The sequence below is a fragment of the Rhyacophila brunnea genome, unplaced genomic scaffold, assembly GCF_057557595.1.
Source record: "Rhyacophila brunnea isolate RB1 unplaced genomic scaffold, BYU_Rbru_1.0 scaffold_12, whole genome shotgun sequence".
Taxonomy (NCBI): domain Eukaryota; kingdom Metazoa; phylum Arthropoda; class Insecta; order Trichoptera; family Rhyacophilidae; genus Rhyacophila; species Rhyacophila brunnea.
The window spans coordinates 16133293-16155817 of NW_028232774.1; the positions used below are offsets into that span (position 1 = coordinate 16133293).

A 22525-nucleotide genomic window follows, 5' to 3' on the forward strand; every position below is an offset into this window, starting at 1 on the left:
AAGTGATAACCGTTAAGAATAGACCTGCTGGCGACACTAACAGTGGCGAAATGGACTTAAGTCAAAGCTTCTTTTCAATTTTACTATTGCTAACATTAATTGGGAGGGCAATAATTATTTTCAACAAAATCGCTTTGGATACTAATTTATAAAATTCGCATGCGTGTGAAGTTTGTTCAGCTGGACATTGTTTAATAAATTATTCTTAAAATAGGATCTCATTTGGTATGCTATTATAGTTTCTTATGATTAGTGTTTTTTCTTTTATTATTATCTTCTTTTTTTATTTAAATATTTTGAATATCGTTACAATCCTAGATGGCCGCTAAATACAATGTACCTACAGAGTGTATTCGGTGGAATTACAGAATACTGGCATGGCCTGGAGACTGTTGAGCGACGGGGATTATGGTGTCAATGAAGTAAATACTAATTATTCTTTTTGTTTTTTTTTCATGTGATATTATGGACGTCTTGAAAATTTAACGTGAATTTGAATTATTATATTTTGATCATCAAGGGTCTCGTATTCAAATTCCGGGTCTGGAAAAATTCACACATTATTTTTCAATGTGTGTTTGAATCGAGAGAATGGTCCTAATATTTATCCTTACCCATGTCCTTGATTTTTTGTACAAGGTGGTTGTTAGTAATTTTGAACAACCAGGCTTTGAGAAAATTACATAAATATATTGTGTCTTCAACGGGATTGAACCCAGGGTTCCCGGAAGGAAAGCCAGCGCATTACGTACTGCACCACGAGAGCCGTCGATCCTAATAGGTCGAACACGTGGTTAATATCCATTCCTCGTAAAACAATGTTACAAAACCTTCTCGTGAGACGGACAAGATCCACACCAGATAGTATGAGTCGATCCAATTTATATTATAAACATCACGTATTCAATATAACGAAAATCGTAAAATTAACGTGTATTTTATTCACGCTGGTGTAAAGCCAAATATTATGACAAGCATATTTATTATAATATTAAAAAAACATGTAATATAATGTTTCTGAAATTTTACGCATATTAAATATTATAATAATTATAATTTATACAGTTTCCATCATTTAAAGATAAATGTATACTTACGTCAAACGTTTGCAGTAGTGTGTAAGCTACATAAAGCTTTTTATAACGCGTAAACCAGAAAAGCCTAATGGGAGGCAATTAAGTTTTTATCGCGGGTTTAGGCCGTTATTGTATTTTTTATAGATACAGTATTATTATCTATTTACGGAAATATTTTTTTTTAATCTAAATAAGAGTTTTGAAAATACAATTGAATCTATTTTGAGAAAGACCAAACATAACACGTTTTTACTCTTTGTATTATCTGGGGTTTTATTTATAGCACTTAAACGATTTAAATGTCAGTCACGCATAAGCTATCCTTGTTTATTTGTAGCCATCCGTAAAAGTGACTTGTTAAATTCTCGCCAAGACTACATTAATTTAACTAAACTACTATAATTTAATGTTATCACTCTATTTTTACACTGTGTACTATGTAAATACTGTTTTTAGCTTTTATAAAATACTTATACTAGTATATTTATTAAATATAATACTAATTTATTAATATTAATATATACATGGTACTGTTGTTTGTGTGAATATATTTGGTTTGGCAAAAATAAAAATACTTCCCCATTAAAAAAATCGTTGAATATATTATAATGTTAACATGAATCAACTTTTCAGTACGTAATGCAAATGACAGCAATACTGGATTAACTTTTCATTGAGTATTTAGTAGAAATACTGTATTATTGGAATATCCAGCGTGGCAATAAATTTACGGTAACCGAACAAAACAGAAAATGACAAAACAGAACATGACAAAACTGAAAAGTGACAAAACAGAACAGCCAGGGAAAAAATGAAACATTAATTTTTGTGGACTCTATTTAGGTTAGGTTAGGTCATTATTTCGTTGTACCTAGTCACCCAATCATTTTGAACATATTATATTGATTAAGATGTGAGATATCCTAAGCTTGCCGGCTACACCAAGTTAAATCCCGTTTATTTGAGGCTTTCTAGCGATTAGGAATGCAAAAATTAGGTATATAATTTGATTTATTATCGCGTATTGAAAATTTGTGCTATTAAAAATCTATCAACATAATAGAGATAGAACAATTTCAATATTAAATTTATATTTTTCCTGAAAGGTCATAGTTATATTAATCGTTGTTCTGTTTTGTCACTGTTCTATTTTGTGATGGCACCAAATGTACATGTCAAAATACTCCTTACTATTTTAATATCCATGTAATTTTAAGCTATTGTAAATTTGTCTAAATTCTTAGACACTCCGTAATATATTGAACATACATAATATGAAAACATCTGAGATATAGATATATCTTCTACGAAAAATCACATTTGAAAAAAATACGTTGCCCGACGGGATTTGAGTCCGTATATCCACTAGTATCGTGCCAATATACTTTAAACAATTAAGCTGCGGGCCTCCTACCTAATTTCGATAATTTATCTGAGGTATTGTCAAGTTATGTAAATTGAATTAAATATATGGAATGTTACATTCTCAAATCTTGTGAATTATTTTTTGAATAAAAGAAATGGTTTCTTAGACAAATCGGGTTATCCAGCGGTGACCAAATATGTAGAAACTTATATGTAGACCGTTGGATATATTTTATTTCTGCGGAAGTATATAACATCATAACGCACATGACCAAGAAGAATGGAATTAACTTATAGAGGTCTTCATCTGCAAGTAAATTGTACAGTGAGAGCATTATGGAATTAACTCACCTGGGGCGCGCACAAGACGTTCATGGTGTATTCAATTTCCTGCTGCAGATCTGCGCTCTCAAGAAGTCCTCGGAGAGATACGTGTCCGATCAGGTCATGTCTGCTGAAACGGTCGAAGTCGTACACTGAAAACTGTAGTTGTCTCTCGCGAAGTTCCTCGTAAAGCACGCTGGAAAAGGTAAGAAAGTTGACACGTTAGTTAGATAAATAAAAATATATGCTTCTGAATATTGGATACATTTTTAACATTAATTTCTTAATTAATCGAACTGCCGTTTACGTGGTGGGACTCTATTATAATATAATAGTTCTGAAACAAAGTTATTTTTATAAATTCTATTTAATTGCGTCATTTATGTTGACGAATGTGTCAGGCTATAAAGCTATCTACGGAACGGTCAACCATAGTCGGTTACTAGTCGTAGGTAGAAGATACAATAAATATACAACAAACAGATCCAAATTACTATGCTGGCATATAGCTCTGAGTATTTGATACTCGCAAATATGATAAAAACTATATATATATTCAAAAGGAATACACTGCGAATATTTTCAGAGCCATATAAGAAAATGTCATCTGGCGAATGAGGTAGAGATCGGAGCTCTGTCAGAGGAGCCAAGAATATTTATTTAAAGTGAAACACTTAGTGTGGAGTAATGTTGCACGGTTGAAAGAAATGGAGGCTTCAAAAATTCGAATAACAAAAAAAGAACAAAAACTAGAAAAAATATTACGTTCAAAATATTTTGTAGAGATGCCAGTACAATGTGCTTTCAAAACTGAAGAACAATATTTTAGGAAATATATATTAGAAATGGCTAAGGTCCTTAAAATACTGTATAGGTAATGAAAAGGTCTACTATAATCAAGTCGTGACACGAAACTGTACATTTTGATTGTAGTGCTAGTTATTGTTCATAGTTTGAGTGCAATATGGGAAATAGTTTGTAAAAAATGATGATTGTTTTATTGTTTCTATGTTAATTGGTTTGAAAGAAATATATAATTAAAATTATTTATGTACTGTGAAAAAATTATCTTATTGTATTCGAATAAACAAAAAAAATATGCAACGATAGCAATACTGAAAATAAAATTGTCATTATGATAATATATTTTATATAGTGAAAAATTATATTAATTTTAGTTGTATCGGTATAGTTACTGTTGTAAAATAATTTAAATCATATGTTCCATTAAAAAGGACTAGGTCAAGCGGATTAAAAAAAAAATAACATTTTACACAATTCACGTGTTAACTAACTAAATAAAAATACACACTGTCAAAAATGTTTTATTTCCTGTCGGAATTATAGCGCCATTCGTCGGAAGTAATCAGTTTGCGTGAAATAAACTCTGAAATCATTTTCAATTAGTCGCCATTAAAAAGCTCTCGGTGGCATCCGGCTGTAAACAAAATGGCAGCATTGTATTGCCATTATTATCATTTGAAAGTTACTAATAAATCGGGCGTGACGGAGAGAAAAGGCAGGTACTAACCGGATGGCAAATTGGGGATGTCCCGTTAATAGTGTGTACATACATTTTGAACGGTATATTAAGACACAAGGCCGGAAGGAAAAATATATAAAAAACGACAATGGTTCGAATAAGTTGATCGTACTACAGTCATTAATCATCATCATCAGCCTGAATCGATCCACTGCTGGACGAAGGCCTCTCCAAGCTGATTCCACTTCTCTCGGTTTATCTTGCGGACGTTTTGTACCTCTTGGGTATCACTGGATGACTAGATTTTTCCAATGATTGTAATTGATTGCAACGATTATAATAAAAATTCAATAAAATTGTTTTTAAAAATCACATTTTATAATATGGGATCTAAGAAATCAGAAAGTTGGAAGTGTTTATGCAAACAGATATTTTTGCTCATCGAATCGATAGTATAGATTGATTTCAGAAGTTAAACCAAGAAAAAGATACATTTTAAATATAATACAATGATAAACACGGAACGCCACAAATACGTTATCGTCATATATATGGGCGTTTATTTGCCCATTACCTCAGTGATAGAGATGTGATTTTTTGAGATTCGAGAATTATGTAAATCAAGATTTTTTTATTTTATAGAGAATTCGAGTTTGGTTTATTGAGAAATCAACATTATAATCAAACTATTAATCTATTTTTGCTTTAGGCTTTTCTGGCAACATATATTTTCACCACTCAGAATTAAAGTTGAAAGCTTTTTTAAAATCAGATAGCTATCGACAGCTCTCTCTTACCATTTTAACTTTCACTAGTAACAATTTCTCGAATTCTCGAGAATCTCATCGATGGTTTTTCGAGAAACGTTCATTAATTTGTAATTTTCCAGTTTTATAAAAATAATATCTACATATTTAAAAAATACGTCATATAACTTGAGTTATGCTAGAAAATATACAAAATGATAATGCAAATTATATTAAATTCCACAGGTTTTTTTAGGTCGATGTTTATTTCTGTTATGACGCCATTATCAAGACTATAAAAATAAATGAATAGTCTATGCTTAGTATACAACTCGTAGAATGAAACGTAACAATCTCTCTCCCTTACCTGGGAAAAACCGAAAGAGAAACCATATTAATTAACATGATTTTTATTTAGCAGGTGTTTTATTTTTGAAAGATGTAATTAGGTACTTTAAGTTGAAAAAAAAACAATTATTTTCGACGTAAAGAGTAACCCTAACAGACTATACACGTTAATATGCTATAAAAATAAACGACACTCAATAAAGCAAAATTAACAACACGAAAAATGTCATGTAAAATAAATAAATATTGGTGTAAATTTTCTGCGTCATAAATATGTGGTTATATTGATAGTGAAGTTTCATCGATTTATTAATGGTAGTTCAGACAAATGCATATACACGAGGGAGTAATGAATCTATTGTAAAGTTTCCTACTGTCAAAGTGCTAGACAAAACATTTATTTTAGATGATTGGGGCAATTGGATGGCTTCTAGAATGAATGTTACAACGGGGTTGGAACATTCGTAGAATAATCCAATCAAAAAAATAAAAATTAATAAGTTATTAAAGTATTACTAAGAATTTTTTGCTTACATTATTAGGCGCGTACTGACTGAGGCGAGCAGCCTCGAGCATATGATTCGCAAAAATCGCTGCGCAAGACAGCTCGGAAAAAATTAACGTCACGCGAGGCAGCCGCGCGTAGCACCTTTGAGCATCGATAAACCGACAACGATTGGATTGGTCGTGGCGACGCTCGGGCGAGACGTGCGTTTGCCTCGGTCGAGTACTGACTGACTGAACATTTTGCCTCGCGAGGCTTTTACGTATATTATCTTTGGCAAAGCTGCCTCGCGACCATGAGAGGCTGCTCGTTCAGTCAGTACACCTATTGGCTGTCAATATCTACTACTATGATTAAGCACTTATAAAGGTTTTTATTCTCTATCGCAATATCGTTCAATATATTATTATAATATATATAGTTACATACTTAAACATAAGTAGTTTAATTTTGTAACCTAAAGCATCTGATGGATATTAAATTTACTATCTTACTGTTGAGTATCTTACGTATTTGTGTTTTATTTTGTATTGTAAATATCTTGACCTTATAATGTGCAATGTTAACTCTCGTAAATAAATTATATTGAATCTTAACATTAAATAGTTTCATATAGTGATCTGATGAACATTGAATGCTTGTAATGTTATTCTTTTCCTCTCTTATATTTTCACATTCTGATTTGACTTTCAAAAATGACAATTAAGAATAGCTCTTGTACCTAATAAATCTGCTAAGATAACATCCAAACTGTAGTCAAACTATGGAAAAAATTACTTAATTAGAATATCGAAAAAGAGCCACATAACCTTTTTACAACCAATGATTATATTACGGCGTAACCTCTGGGCAGATTTCGTAATTGAGTGATATGTAAGTTGTAGAAAGTTGTAGATTCCGACATGGGGCAATAAATTGACAAGATAGCAAAGTTCTGTGGAAATATAATATGGCAACGTAATACACGATTGCGATGAATGGAATCAACTTGGAAAAGTCTTCATACAGCAATGAATTGATTTAAGATGATGTTTTTGATGATAAAATACACTATTATATGAGTGGTTTACAAGTATAGTGAACCAAGTCCATTCTGATTAGTTTTGAGTAAGCTAGGTTCAAACATAATTTTTGAGTATTTATTATTCTGTAAGGGTATCCACATTATGTAAAGAAACTGAAAAATATTAATAAAATATATTAATTTACTACGTTGTCAAAAGACCATTATAGTCGGAAAGAGAATATTGTCCGCAGATACCCTACATTTTCAGACGCGACATGTTGATAATATAAATTTACATTGGGCAGTGAATCGTTTATATAGACTGAAAATTATAATATGTATCTATCTAACCTCTTTGTTTCGGCAAATGAAAAAAGACTGAAAGAAAAGTACAAAAATAAGTCGATACTTACCTAAAAATGAATGTCTCGTTGAACACGGGGTTGAGATTTTTCCTGTGTACTTTAGTCTGGAATTTCTTTTTTCGATCAGGAAGTAAGAAAACCTTGATGTAAGGGTCGCTGCTTCCTGTCACGTCTTTGATGGGAAGGTCGCGAGCTTCCAGAACCTGTCCAAAATTTAAAAAAATGTTTTTATGAAATTTTATATTTTACACAAAACAAAAAAAAAAACTCTAATACATCCAGGACGCAATATTATGTCTTCATTTTTATTATAAATAGGCATCTTATATTAATAAGGATAGTCATTAGTTCACACTATGCGAAGATAGACATATTATTATCTTATGAGCGAATTATAAACCGATTTGTTAAATATTTAGTTTTACAGTGTCTTACGAAAGTCAAGAGAGTGAAAAGCAAGCAAGTCTTATAGAAAGGCAGTCGGAATAATCTTTTAATGAATTATCAAAAGGAAAACAGTTATAAGTTACTTTTTAACACGATAATCAAAAAATGACTATTATTAGAGATATCACGAAATAATATAATATTGAAATACAACCTTGTGTTAAATATGTTATACATATTATAAATTTAATATATTCTAATGAATATAATATAAATATTGTATAAATACGTAAGTATGTTAAAAATGTGTTTTTGTAAACCTGAAATTTTCTAATATAACCTTTACAACCACAAAACTTTCATAACATGTAGCAAATTGTGTTACATGCATAAAAATGTGCATGATTTTTTTTATAGCAACAAATTTAAAAAATACAAGTTCTACCCAGACTGAAATATAATGTTATTAAGCGCATTAAATTAGGTAAAGACTTTGTAAAGTATTAAGACATCATGTTTGTCTGAGCACACTTTGGCTAAGATATTTAAGATATTTAACCGCACGGTGAGGACAAGTCTGGAATATGTTATTATTTTGTTGTCCAAAAATTCCTAACGAGATTGAACGAAGGCCTTACTCACTTATCGATTTCGCATTTGTTCGTGATGGCCTATAAAAACAGTCTTTCGATATTGGTAAGACGAGAGAATGATGAAAATTGGTAGTGTCAATTATTTTTTCATATACGCATGTATTGAATAATGAATACACTCGTATATTTCAGTGCAATACTGTAACGTTGTGATACTGATCTATCATTTCTTTATTTCTTATTTTATTATAAGTAATCATGTAGAAATACCATCCAAGGATGTACGAAAAACTATCTAATTTATTGTTAATTATCTAAAACTTTATGTTGGCCTCATGTAAATCAATATAAAAATATTACCAAAAGTCCACTTATAATATAAAATTGCTACCGAATCTTATCACCATTTTTTGCCATTGCTAAAGAAAATATCTTGCATAATATGTAATGGTATTTTCACAATATTGATAATTAATGAACTCATACAATTATCAGAATATCTTGTAAAACCTTTCATGCTCTGCCAAATGTTCTCCATTATCTTAAAGACGCACAACAATATAATATGCACATATTATATTTTAATTAAACAATATTGCCATTGTTTTCCACATTAAATTTTTTGAAAAATGTACGATTTATTTAAAATCATAAGAAGTATTTTCAGATGAGTGTACATGTTACGTACTATTTTTTTTTTATCACAACAGATATTTTGAAATAAACTATTGATGACAGAAAATTTTCAAAACAAAATAAATGTAGCGTTTAGTGTTACTACATACTAGCGAAGAATGGTCAAGGTAAATAATTGTTATATATACAAAATTACCTTATACGCGTTTGTTATTAATGGCGGTATATGATAGTACTGGTCTAGTAATATGTACATTCACTACCATATAACAAGTCTTATACCGAACTACATTTGCTTACTTAGGATTAGGGAGTAAGCAGTTCTACCAGCTAGAACGTAATTAAGGTAATAATCTACATAAAATATATTTACTGATCATAATGATAAATAGTCATTAAAAATATATTTATTTCAATGTGATATTTCAACAGAAATTATAATCTAGCAGAAACACTATATCTGCCGATTTTTTTGCAAGTTGTACATAATAAAATATTATAATACATACTCATTTGAGAACTTTAGAGCGCTATAGAGCATTAGAGAGAAAAATGAGTAAATTGAAACCTAACACGGTTATATCAATGTTAATTTATAATAATATAGAATAGCAGATACAAAAAGTAGAATAAGTATATTTATAAATTGATAACGAATAAAAATATATGGTTCTCATAACAAGGTTAACATAACAACACTTCGTTTAGATTTATACAAATTAATAATTGACAATGTTTTAATTTTATATCGAAAATTTTCTACACGATAACTAGATGCATCTGACATTTAAAACAAGTGATGTAAACCGAAGAAAGAGTATTAAATATATATAAAAATATAGAAAAATAATTTATACTACTGCTGTGTACATAGTTTTGAATATTACCGTGTAATAGTTAGAAAATATGAAGTATCAAAATATTGTGAGCTACATTGAAAGATTTTTAACAGTAAGCTATAAAGCTGCGGAAAAGAATGAAGCTTTATGAAAAAGTAACTTTTTGGATGACGTCGATTTATGTAAAGCTAAGAAAAGCTTTTCCTGACGTGAATAAATCGAACTGAACGTATAGGCAATCAACAACTGTGGTGGTGATGCATAAAATGTATGCGTTATTTAAAATGTAGTAATAATATTATTTTGAGCAATATATATAATTATAATTCCTACATGTTTTGATGTATGAATAATAGAATGCGTTTAATGTTACCTTATCTTATCCAGTTTATTATTATATTGATAACCCTTTTCAGAAGGCAACCAAGATCTATATCGGAGTGTAGATTTAAAGTTAATGATAAGATAACTAATAATGAGTAAATAGAACGTTGAAAAGCTTGGATATTTTTTTACGAGGATTTATTGTCAGAAATCCGCTCAATCTAAATATATGACATATTAGTTGAAAGAAAAATCCAGCCAATGGATATTCAACTCGTGACCTACAAAACAAGATCGTGGTATGATCAATTTCATACGATAATAAGCGGAGTATTATATACATATTTGTATAAAGTTCATAAATTGGTAACAGTAATAAAATTTTCTGTTAAATCAATAACGTCAAAATGTTACAATTACATTTTCAAGAAATTTCCACAGATAACGTACGACTATTTCAAATTATATAAATACTCTCAATAATAAGTTGCATGACAGTTAAGCTATAAGTATGTTTCATATTATTCTAAAATCTACGAAATTCATTTTCATGTTTACATTAATTAAGAATATTTACTAATAATTGGTAGAAATCGTCTTATATTTAGAAACCGAGATAAGAAAAATCGAAACATTGTGTAATTAAAGTTAAGGTAATTTTTATAACAGGCTTTTAAATTTTCTAGCAATATACACGCAATTTTCTAACTGGATATGTTTTTACCGGAAGTGACAAAATATTAATGACAAAAGCTCAAATAAGGTTTTACCTGAAAGGCTTTGCGGCGTGTTAAAGTAATCATATATGTTAATTGTGCGGTCAAAGGCAAACAAACTCTAATGCTATGATTGCTGACGAACAAAATGTATTTCTAGAAAAGAAATTACTACTGAAACCCTGAAATAAAGCTTTGAAAGCCGTTATAATTTATATTATATGTTAATAGGTATGTTGTAATGTCGAGAAAGAAAAATATCAAAGAAATGATTATTAGTCAACATTAGAAAGCTATGTTGAAAAGTATGTACTTTCATGGGAAATATCCGGAAAACAACGCACTGATAGAAGAAAAACTTTCAGATACTGATCTGATTTCCTCTTACCATCACTATTGAGGATATCAGCAGACATGAAAACGATTGCCAAGACCACCAGCTACTTCCGGTGATGGATTTATAACTTAATACCTAACTATTATATTTTGTGTACATATATATTTTTCTGCGTTTAATTACTATAAATATCTGGTCGTTTATAATAGCTTGAGTGGACATATTATGAATACATTTTAAGTTGGCTAGAAGTATCTAGAATATTGAAATTATGATTAGTTGATTAACCATAATTATAAATATTTTCTTTTAATAAGCTTTCAAATAGACAGTCTGGTCAAGTTAGAGAAATATGAATAAGCATCGAGATAAATTGAATATAATCTCATAACTAATAATTTTTTGGGTTGTCACCAGAGCGTTGGAGCAGTAGCACGGAGCACTAGAGCAATGGGCTTTTGTCCGGAGTAGGAGCAGAGCCGGAGCACCGAAAATTTGTAGTGCTCCACTGCTCCGGATATTTTTTTTATTACATTTTCGTCCTAAAATCAAATGAAAATAGTAAATTTTGACATTTTGCAACACTGAAATTATTTGAAATATGGCAACACTGCCGAGTGATAAATACCTTCACTTTTTTGACAGAAGAGGTAAATGATGAGAAACGATTTGCAGTCGAGGATTTTTTTTAATAGAATTAATAATGAAAATGTCGATTATTTTAAAACTACTTATTTTATTAACATTTATATACCATAAAAACTTTTTACCCGGAGTGGAGCAGACCCTAGAGTGAAGCCGGAGCAAGCATTAAGTTCCGGAGTGGAACTGGATCGGAGCAACTAAAAAAAAGGGTCCGCTCCAACGCTCTGGTTGTCACCATATGATATTCCTGCTTTTTTCCTTGAAGTTTCGGGCTTTTTCAGAGGCTATTCTCAATAGAAAATGTATTTAAGTGTATAGTTGAGATAATGTAATGTTCTCTGCAATAAACGAAGGAAGAAACACACGCTAAAAAACGTCGGATATATATTAAAACCCGAATAATTTTAACTTTTATAAAAAAAATATTCCTTGGTGACATTCTTCATCTGTTCGTGCCATGTTCTAATAAAAGGCACCATCAAGGCCATATTTGCTTAATAATCTTCTACCCGGAATAGTTTGGTAGAGCTGCAGTCGTACCACTAACAGAAGAACATGAAATGCGGTGTCATACTCTGTTACGTTTTCCATTGATTTTCTTATATGAAGAGTTGGAAAATGGTGTTCTTTCGTCCTCTCGCAATATGGACGAGGTACTGTAGTTTTCTATTTTTTACAAGTATATTAAACAAAACTTTTCAGTACTTTCCCATTCGATTGAGAACGTCAACAGTTGTTAATCGGTTAGCCTAAGGAATTTATGTGTCACACCTCAAAAGCCTCAACTCTCTGTGACATCTGGTTTATCGTCCATATCTCCATACCGTTGAAAAAGATCGAGAGAAAATAACAGTGAACTATGATTACAGTAACTTACGTTGATTATATAGCTTGAAAATGAGGTTTTTTTTAAAGTACACTATAAGTATGTAACAATATCAGATCAAGCTCGTTTGTTAATTAAATACAGATAGATTATAATTATCCTAGTGATGTTGATATATTGTATAATATACCATATGGAATTCATACTAAATAATAGTTACGTTGGAAGGTAAAATTAATATTATTTACATAGAAATCCTTCTATTGAAATACGTAGTAATTTAGTTCACGGAAAGTTCCAGAGCATTTTGAAAGCTCTGAGTATATTTTGTATATATTATGTAGCTATGGAGTTATTCTGAGAAATGATATTTTAAATATTTGAATGCCATATTTTTTTCACTACTCAGAACTCAATTTCCAATCAGATTTATATGGACGTCGAACATTTATTTGAAAAGTCTTTTAATATTACTCTTAACATCTGTAAAATATTCATTATACTTTAGGGAGTTAATTTATAAGGTTGAAAAAAATGAGAAATGTATTTTTGTTATTTTTATTTTTAATATACATACGATTAGTTATATTATTAAACACTGTTAAATCAATAATTAATTTTAGTTATTATTACTTTCTCAACTCTTTTAAGCCACCGCAGTAGCCATCAGTGAATATTCATTCAATTCATTTTCTTATGCCATCTCCTGTTAAGTAGATCTGCACTGGTAGCAATAATGAAGATTCATTAGTCAAGATATGCGGCATATTCTACTGGCTCGGATGCGGGCGAGACGCTGTAGTTGTCTATGTTTCATGCTACGCAGAAGTTTCCGATCAATTTTCATTCGCTCCAAAACATCACCATTAGTCACTCTGTCAGTCAAAGGGATTTAAGGAATACTCCTTTATTACCATATAAAGAACATCTCAACTCTTCCTGATATCGTATATTATTCGGTATAAATACACTATTATTATTTTCTCAACTATATATTTATAAAGAAACTTATACTATACTCAATATATTATATTTTTAAGCACATGGCTTGAATATGATTGTAAAACTTGGTATGCACATATTATTAACAACGTCGTTACTAACGGTAACCGTATTAAAATAATGATTTAAAAAAAAGAATATTAGCTTATATTATGATAAATAGACAAGATATGCATACAAATATATTATCATGTTGAATAATTTTGATTTTACATGAAAAACTCTTTAATGAGGGTACGATCATTATTAATTGTATATTACTATAATTATTTAACCATTATTTATGAAATATTCATAGATTTTATTAGCTTGTTTCATATAATATGATAATTTAAATATATCTAGAGGCTCACATATTGTGATTGATTCCACGATCTTTTTAGATAAAGGGCAATCAATCAAGATTTGTTCAAAGGTATCCGTTTAACTTGAAAACATAATTAATTTGGGATACCTATTCGATTGTTTTATCCAATATTCATTTAAGCTGTCACAGTTTCCTGTTGAAATCGTACAAATATTATTGGTACAAATATTTTTCAATTTATATATTTTATTTGTTTTTACAGTTACCTAATAATACTATTACCTAACAACCTGCCCTAAGTAAGCTACCCGTGAGAATTTATTAAACTATGTTTTTCACATTAAATTGTCTGAGGTAAATAAAATATATTATTTATATTTGAAAGAAATTGCTAAAACACAGTTATTGCCCTTCCGTTTTGTGTCACTATTGGTAGATAAATTATACAAATTGTAATAGCAAACAATCAATGTTCACAATATCTTCACTTGTTTTTATGACAAAAATGGCAGTTTCTGTTCCGTATCTATAATTTCGAAAATTTATTTGGATGTTTGTATGTACCGTCGCATCGGGTTTTCTGTATGCAAATCTACACGCGCAGTCAGATTTCGACTTTGGAGGGTAGACGGAGGCCAACGAGCCGGAGTACGTGGTTGGGGTCTCAAATTTCAGATTTAACCCGTTGCACCCCAGGGACAAACGTTTTTTGTGGGAAAAGGCCGCCGCGTACAGGTCCTTGAAACGCAGAAGTTATTGCTGCAACCCCCATTGTTTATTAAAAATGTCGCAAGGATGTGTAAATTTAAAAATATTGGCGTTTATTTCAGCTCGATCGGAGGTCAAATGGCAAAGTTTGATGCAAATATTTGTGTTATTAGAATCACTAATCGGTAGGGAGCCAACCGAGCCAGCGCGGCGTGGGCGACGCAGTGTTGCTAAATTTTCTAATGAATTTAACCCAAAAAGATTCACTCTATGTGCAATTTTTAGCTCTGACAGATTGCATATAGATACTCTGATGGTTTGCGTAAATATTTCCATAGCGTTCCCGTGTTTTATAAAATTCAATCCTTTGCACTCTACGTATTGAATTTTGAATTTTAAAATATTAAACCATTCTACTCCCGGGCAGCGCCGGGTGATACGTAGTGCTAGTATTTTATATACATAAGAGTGAAATTAAATGGATATTATTTTGTGATTTCTTAAGATTGCGTCTGTTTATTTCTTTTAGTGATTCATCACTTTACCACCATATTTATTATTTTTTTAACCAAAATGTATTTTAGATATCTTGAATTTATAATTAACATACCTACACGTGTACACGATGACTAATACTATATAATATTATGTAAGATACAAAAATAGTTGTTTATATTTAGTTTTACTTCATAATAATTATGCTATTGTAATAATATATTTTACCTGATATAAGATAGCAGGTCTAATATAACCATTATCATGCTATCGTACCTACTCTATATTAATCAAAGATAATAAATATATAAGTTAAAAGTAAAAAAAAAATGGTATCAGTGCAAAGTCATCTCAATAAATATTTAAAGCTATCTCATTCGCAACCATTGATAGTTAGTATAATCATCAGTATTCGCTACAGGTCACACCTTCAACCCAAGTGTTCACCTCTCGTATCACAGTGGCGAGTATTTAGACAGGGTTGGTGTTTATGTACTTCAATAAAAGTAACGAGGCCCGGAAGATAATATGTATGTGGAGAGATATTGGAGGTCAGTAAAATCGACAAGCTGTAGATTTAATGACTTCCACTGCGAGTTGCAGTGTGAGACGTATGTAATAAAAGTGATTGTGTCTGCGCCTGCATTAATAACTGGTTCCAGATTAGTCGTTATTCTTCCAAATATTCATTTACAACTTTGGAAAATGATACGTTTTAGCATATTATTTGAAATTATATTACCGTCTATGGTAATCAATACGGCATATAGTGAAAATAATTAAAATATATAATCATACCTTGACGATGAGCCCTTCAATTTCCTGGTCATATCTCAGGGCAAAATGAAGCTTTCCACAAAACTCGAGGTCGGCTGAACTATCTGTAGACGATTGTCTGGCAAGCTCATTTTTGTAAAGCTCCGGCTGAGAAAAAAACAGAAAAAAACAACATATGAAAGCAAAAACGGATATCAACACAGAAATAAAAGTTATGTATATTGACACAACAATAATTTATTTTAATTTAAATATACTATTCGAAGAAAGTAGGTTATACATTTTTTTCTAAACTAAACCTAGCGGAACCTAACGATTATAAGTATAAGTTTCTCGTAAAAAGAAGTTAGATAAAATGAAGAAAACAGAGGATAATTTATAACTTAATCTTACTCAGTGGTACTGTAATGATACGGGATCTATAGCTATATAAAGTATCAAGAATGGTTTATATTGAAAACCGGATAAAGAAATCTTTTGTGTCTGATTTTACAACCTACAATTCTTCTCACGGGGTTAACCGCGAATACGAAATTTTCTAAAAAAAACTACTCATTTATTTATCATGAAGACTATTTTCTAAGAAAAATGATACTTAAATCTTATTAAAAATTAATTTTCCAAAATATATTCATTTAATTTATATGCCATCAGTTATAATACAAGTTTTTAAAGCAGTGCCGGAAAAATCTGCGGAAACTTGATTGCAACAAAGAAATATAACCTGTCAATTTCCTCGTTTATACCAAAGCAAGCGAAAGATCAGAGGGTTATATAACAAAAATTTCTCGTGCGTAAACAAACTTTTCCCCGAACCTTTTCAATATGACATGTAGTAAAGTTTTCATAGCGCCGCAGTGGTATAATATATATCTAGAAAAAATCTCGCAATAATATTACGTTTACCGAGAAATTAATATTATTCTCATGAAAAATCAACGCCACTATTTATTTATTCTTTCAGGGAAAGTGAACATTGTTTATTTAATTTGGAGATGGAATATTTTTATTAACCAATATTATATATTTTGAAAATGTTTCACAAATAAATCAAATTATTCTTCCAAAAAAGGAAAATGGAAGTCTATTCTACTATCACCACAGTTGTTGCCCTGGTTTGTAGAGTCTCCTTTGAAAAGGAACGAGCTTAAGCTAATACTGAGGCTAAGAACAGGGCACATAATGGGTAAGAGATTTGATTTCTTCATGAGAAGAAGCGATTTGCAGCTCCGCGATGAATATGATGTTTTAGAGGATATTGTATAATATATAGTATATACTATATAGTGTATATAGTATTGTATAATATATAGTAGTAAAATGCCCTAAATATGAACGTCACAGAGTACAGCTGCGAATTGCGGATATATGAGAATTTTGACGAATTGAAAGGTGCCCTGGCAGTGGGGATAAGACGGAAGAGCTTAGCAAAATTGTAAAGTTCTTTAACAGAATAGGAGTTCGGACCTGATCGGCGGATCCCCTTCTAGAAGAGAAAAGGCGATATGACAGCGAGTCGCAGTCAAAGCCTCGGTAAAATCACAAATAGATTAAATTATCGTGTTCTAATACAGATTTTTGCTAATTTGAATAATATATAACATAATAAATGACTATGTACTAGAAATGTAATAATTTCAAATAATTTCAGTAAAGTAAAATAGTTGCAAAATTCCTGACTGATAACCTACCTACTGGATATTATATTTAATAAAAAATATTCACCGGTATACTATACACAAGTACTTTAAGTCTACCAAGATAGCTGGGGCATGTACATAGGCTGGATGAGTCACGAATGACAAAGAAATTTACATTTACAAAACCAGAAGATAAACGAAAACATATTCAACCTGTACAAGATAGAAGGATAGTGTCGAGTTGTATTTAAAGACCTTGGGAATCTTTTCTAGACAGACCTGGATCCCAAGATCCCTGCAGCTTAGATCCACATACGGTTGTAGTGCCAGAAAGAAAAAAAATGTTAATAATGTTACCATAATGAAATTGCATCGATAAAATCTGTAAATCAATGCATTATTATGATTGTGATAATAAATACGCGTCGTCCTTGAACGACCAGCGTTGTCTCAGTTGAACCTTTTCAGATTAGTCTTCGCTTAGCAACGATTTCATCCATGTAAATGTAAAGTATACCCCCAGCATTTTTCATTATTTTGTAAGCTACGAGGGATATCCAGTCACCCTAATAGCTAACATTTTGTAATAAAATATGTGTTTTCATATTAATTTTCTGGATCATGAAAGCATACAAATAATTTCTGTGATAAAATTTATAATCCTACCCTTTGAAGGAAATCCCAATACTAAGCCTTCTGCTTTCCATTCGAAAGTAACCATAAGGTTTGAGATGTCAATACATATCTACGTATATTTATATAAACATGAAAATATTTAATAAAGGGCCGGCCATAAATGACATCATTCAATTTTCTGTATATTAGCCCCCGCTTCCCCATTATCACAATCGGTTACAAAATCTTTAACGTCACATTGTTAAACCCCCTTTTCGTTAAAATAATCCGTTAAAAATGATTGATTGTAGTATAATGTGGTCACGGAATATTTTATTCTCAGAAAAAAATTAGTTTATATCTTATTGAGTTTGTGATGTCACATTTTAAAAAACCTTCAATTCCCTACATTAAAAACATCATAATTATATTCGACACTACCCTTATATAAGTGCGTGACGTCATATATGGACAAGTTATTATACCGAAATTGTCACCCTGTTATATCCCAAACGAGCTCGACGACAAAATATGATTTTGTGATTTTTTTCATGTTCATTATTGACCGATCAGTGATTGCTAAACGAGCCGTATATTTCACACTAGTTTGATAATTGTGTATGATATAATGCAGTGATTTAATAACATTGTTTGAAGAGAAAATATGCATTGACCTTCTTGATTAAAAAAGAGCAGTAGTGTACTGAGACGCTCACTCAATAAACTATTGAGTAACTGATTACTTGTCAATAATGTTAAGATTCCTTGAACCATTATAATATTGAAGCATCAGGTTACGAAAACATTTCTCCTTACTTATATTCCGTATGTAAAAATATAGATTCGTAATAAAAAGACGCAAATTTTTCACTGTTACTTTTTGTTTATTGTCAGGGAGAGTTGAGTATTTTTTATGAGCTAAGTCTGGGAAACTCTGACGGTTATGTTTTTGAGATGTGGTGTAAAAAGTGCGTATTAGAGATTCCAAAACAAACAAATGAACAAATATCGACATTTTGGATGAAATACAAGTGAGGAACCGGTTTTGTAAAATATGTTCCTACTTTTTTAGTTCAGTTATAACAATAAAGCCTCATTATTCGTGAAACAATCGAAGGTCGACGCAAAAAGAAGATCATCTATTCGATGGTCACTGTAGAAATTTTAATAATATTAGTGATGTAAATATCGGAATTCAGTGAGATATGGCTTGAAAAAATATAACGAGGATATCTAAAAGTAATCTCGATTTAAAAAAAATGAAAAATACTAAATCGTTGACTTGATCATAAATTACTATTCAGAGCAGGGAACTCAGAAATAATGGGAACTGAAATACCCAACGGGTAAGGCGATAGCAGGTAACCGTATCGAGTAAGGAAGAATCCGGGTTAAACTTACACACGTGTCAAGAATACGTTGTACGTCTAATACTGAAAACTGCTCTCGGTTTATGCATTTAAGCTCATTTAATGTTGGTGTATTACACACACTATTGCACGTGCATAATGCGTGCTTCATTTTCGTAGGACGCTCACACATTCAAAAACCCTGCTTCAACGTGCGGCCTATTGGATATAGCCAATCGGTATTCTATTTATTATCTGTTCTGTGATTCAGAGTCTCGAAATGTAGGTATATGTATTCTACCGTGTTATAAATATATGGTTTTATGTGAGTGAAAAATTTTATGATGTTGCCCACAGCCTGCCGCTATACCATTGGATGAATGAGTAAAGGTTGGTCGTAAGACATTTATTTAATTGTTGTTTTTATTTAATAAAACGCATTTTTTTTGTAGTACTTATTCCACTTTTAATCAATAGATTAGGACCAGTTTCGTCCGCCTCAGAGGGAAATTTTTAACTAAACTGTCCCTCTGAGGTGGACGAAACCGGTTCAAATCTATTGATTAAAAGTGGAATAAGTACTACAAAAAAAAATGCGTTTTATTAAATAAAAACAACAATACAATGCAGTTCCACCATAAATTGACAGTTAACAAAATAAAATACATTTACTTAACTTCTACAAAAGGAATGGATATGTATAAGCAATGATATAGTATATCACCTGTACATGAAACATAACGTAATGTGACTTTTTAACCAGATGGAATAGAGAAGTATAAATTAAATAGTTAGATGAATATTACGATACTGAACAAATTATTTTGTGTCAGTAAAATTACATTATTATTGAAATCGCTCGTTTATAAAGACAAATAGACGGTACAATATGCCATGTCATAGCAGAAAGTTGTAGGTTTCATGTACAATTTAAAAATCGCGTATTCACGGCTAAGATTGTTCTACCAATAACAGATATTCCTGAATTTTATCATGATCAATCCTTAAGTAGGCAATGTGTTTTAAACTGTGTATTTTTATTTAAATTTTATTACAGTTGTCAAAGTTACTACGCTGAAGATATTGAAGTATCTCAAAATAATAATTAATGAAACAAAATAACTGTTTTAAATTTACTGCTCGATAATAAATTATCTTGTGGTTCACCGCGCGATATCTTTAAATGTCTCCAAACGTATGACTCCATAAATCACCGTTTGTTTATTTGAACAGAGTGACTTTCTGCGTGAAGAAAGATTCGCGCCATATATCGTCTTTGTTTTGAAAATAAATCGATCCTGTTCACACTGTACCTAACCATTCAAAGTGGAGTGAAAAATGATTTTCCATACATCACCAAATTGCTTTTAGGTCAAGGGAAACTCCCCATTGTTGGGTCCGCGTAGATAATAGTTTGTGCACTTACACATAACAGCCATTAGAAAATATGTACACTTCAATATCTTGTCCATCTCTGATAATTGAAAAAGAAAAGTTAATATATCCCTAAAATAATAATAACAAAAAAAAATGTACATTAATGCATTTTGTTTATCGTATTAACAGTTATTTAATAAATACGTGAATTAATTTGTAATTTATTTATTTTGACAAATTAAATACAGGTACTCATGAATTTTTAAATAAACATAACAATAATTTCAATTAATAACATATGCAAGAACGTCAAAGATATCTGTCACAATTAAGTAAGTAATGCCATTTGCTCATAAAACAGATTGCCTTGTGATTAGTATAGTTGAGTACTTTAATTAAAATGTAGTTAAAAGAAATAATTCTCATAAATCACAGAATGATCAAAGGCAAAAGCACTCGTCCGGAAAATGAAAGATGTGTCCTACTCGATCTCAATTTTTCTAATATTTTGTGAGGTTTTTCAAAATTTTGTTTTTTTCTATAATACAAAATCTTTACTGAAAAAAAATAGTTTATTTTAACTATGTGCAGGAAGTAAAATAATGTAAGGTATACCTACAATACTGCTTATGTAAACTATGTTAAAGTAAATAACAAAGGGCTGCTGAAAAATGAAACATGTTTTATGTTATTAATTGTGTAGACTCACGACTCCTATCATAACAAATGATGCTGAGTTTCAATTTGTCTTGGAATATTTCAAATGTTTTTATTTCCATGAGCGACGACTATACGTTAGATTGTTGTCGTTACACATGTCGCCATCTAATGTTTGTCTGTTCAGAGAATCCATAAAACACTTTAAACTTTCCACGTTAAGATGACAGGATCTAAGGTTTCTATTTATTGAAAAGTATAATAAAAAGATAGAAATAAAGTTGAAGTCTTTCTGAATGATGCTTTTAAGATGGAGTTTACTTTATGATGTAGCTCGATTAGATATGTACAAAGTGAATCGATATTGTTTATATGAATTTTTTAGCAAAATGCTAACGTCGTATATAAGATTTATAATAAAAACATGAATAATAACAGTGGCGAAGACTCTATACTAGGCGATTATTTCAAGCCTACCTTCTTAAGAAAAATATTTTTAAATTTTATATTGACATATTAAATATTATAATAATATATTCAATATGCCCAACGACATCTATCGTATAATTGTCATAATAATTTTACGATCTTTTCCACTATTTCAATAAGCACCATTTATGGCATGTCTCGAAGGTTTAAAAAAATAAGCGACATCTCGTTTTGCTTTACTTATTGTATGGATTACGTTCGCGTGAATCGAAAACTTTTTTTATATGAAGTTTGTTTTTCATAATTTCAAGACGTCTGCGGCGGCCCATATAAATTGGTAAGCTATTTAAGGAGCGCTTACGCTTACATATTACGTAAGTTCACATTTATTGAAAATAATTTATAAGATAATTTAAAAAAATAATTTCTAGGGATTCAATCACATATAAATATTGATTGTTGTTAAAAATAATAAATAATTTATCTCGTAATTTTTATTTGTCAGTTAGTTTATTCATAGACTAAGACAATTTATTCAGCCAGTTATATAAGTTGAAATCTGATATTGTATCTAAGTCTGTGTTTTAAATATAGAAGTATTTTAAAATGTCTAGTTTGCAGGTTAAATTATAAATTGTTATCGGACAG

The 22525-nt window shown here is 30.5% G+C and overlaps 1 protein-coding gene across 1 annotated transcript in view; it reads right to left on the bottom strand.

The window, feature by feature from the left end:
• LOC147077830 (synaptotagmin-10-like) overlaps positions 1-22525 on the bottom strand; it is a 224929-nt gene that overhangs the window by 101417 nt on the left and 100987 nt on the right. The window contains exons 5-7 of the mRNA XM_085940143.1: positions 15832-15957; positions 7267-7421; positions 2793-2961 (exon numbers count right to left, since the gene is read on the bottom strand). Of these exons, the coding sequence (XP_085796269.1) occupies positions 2793-2961; positions 7267-7421; positions 15832-15957 (450 nt within the window). The remainder of the gene's footprint in view (positions 1-2792; positions 2962-7266; positions 7422-15831; positions 15958-22525) is intronic.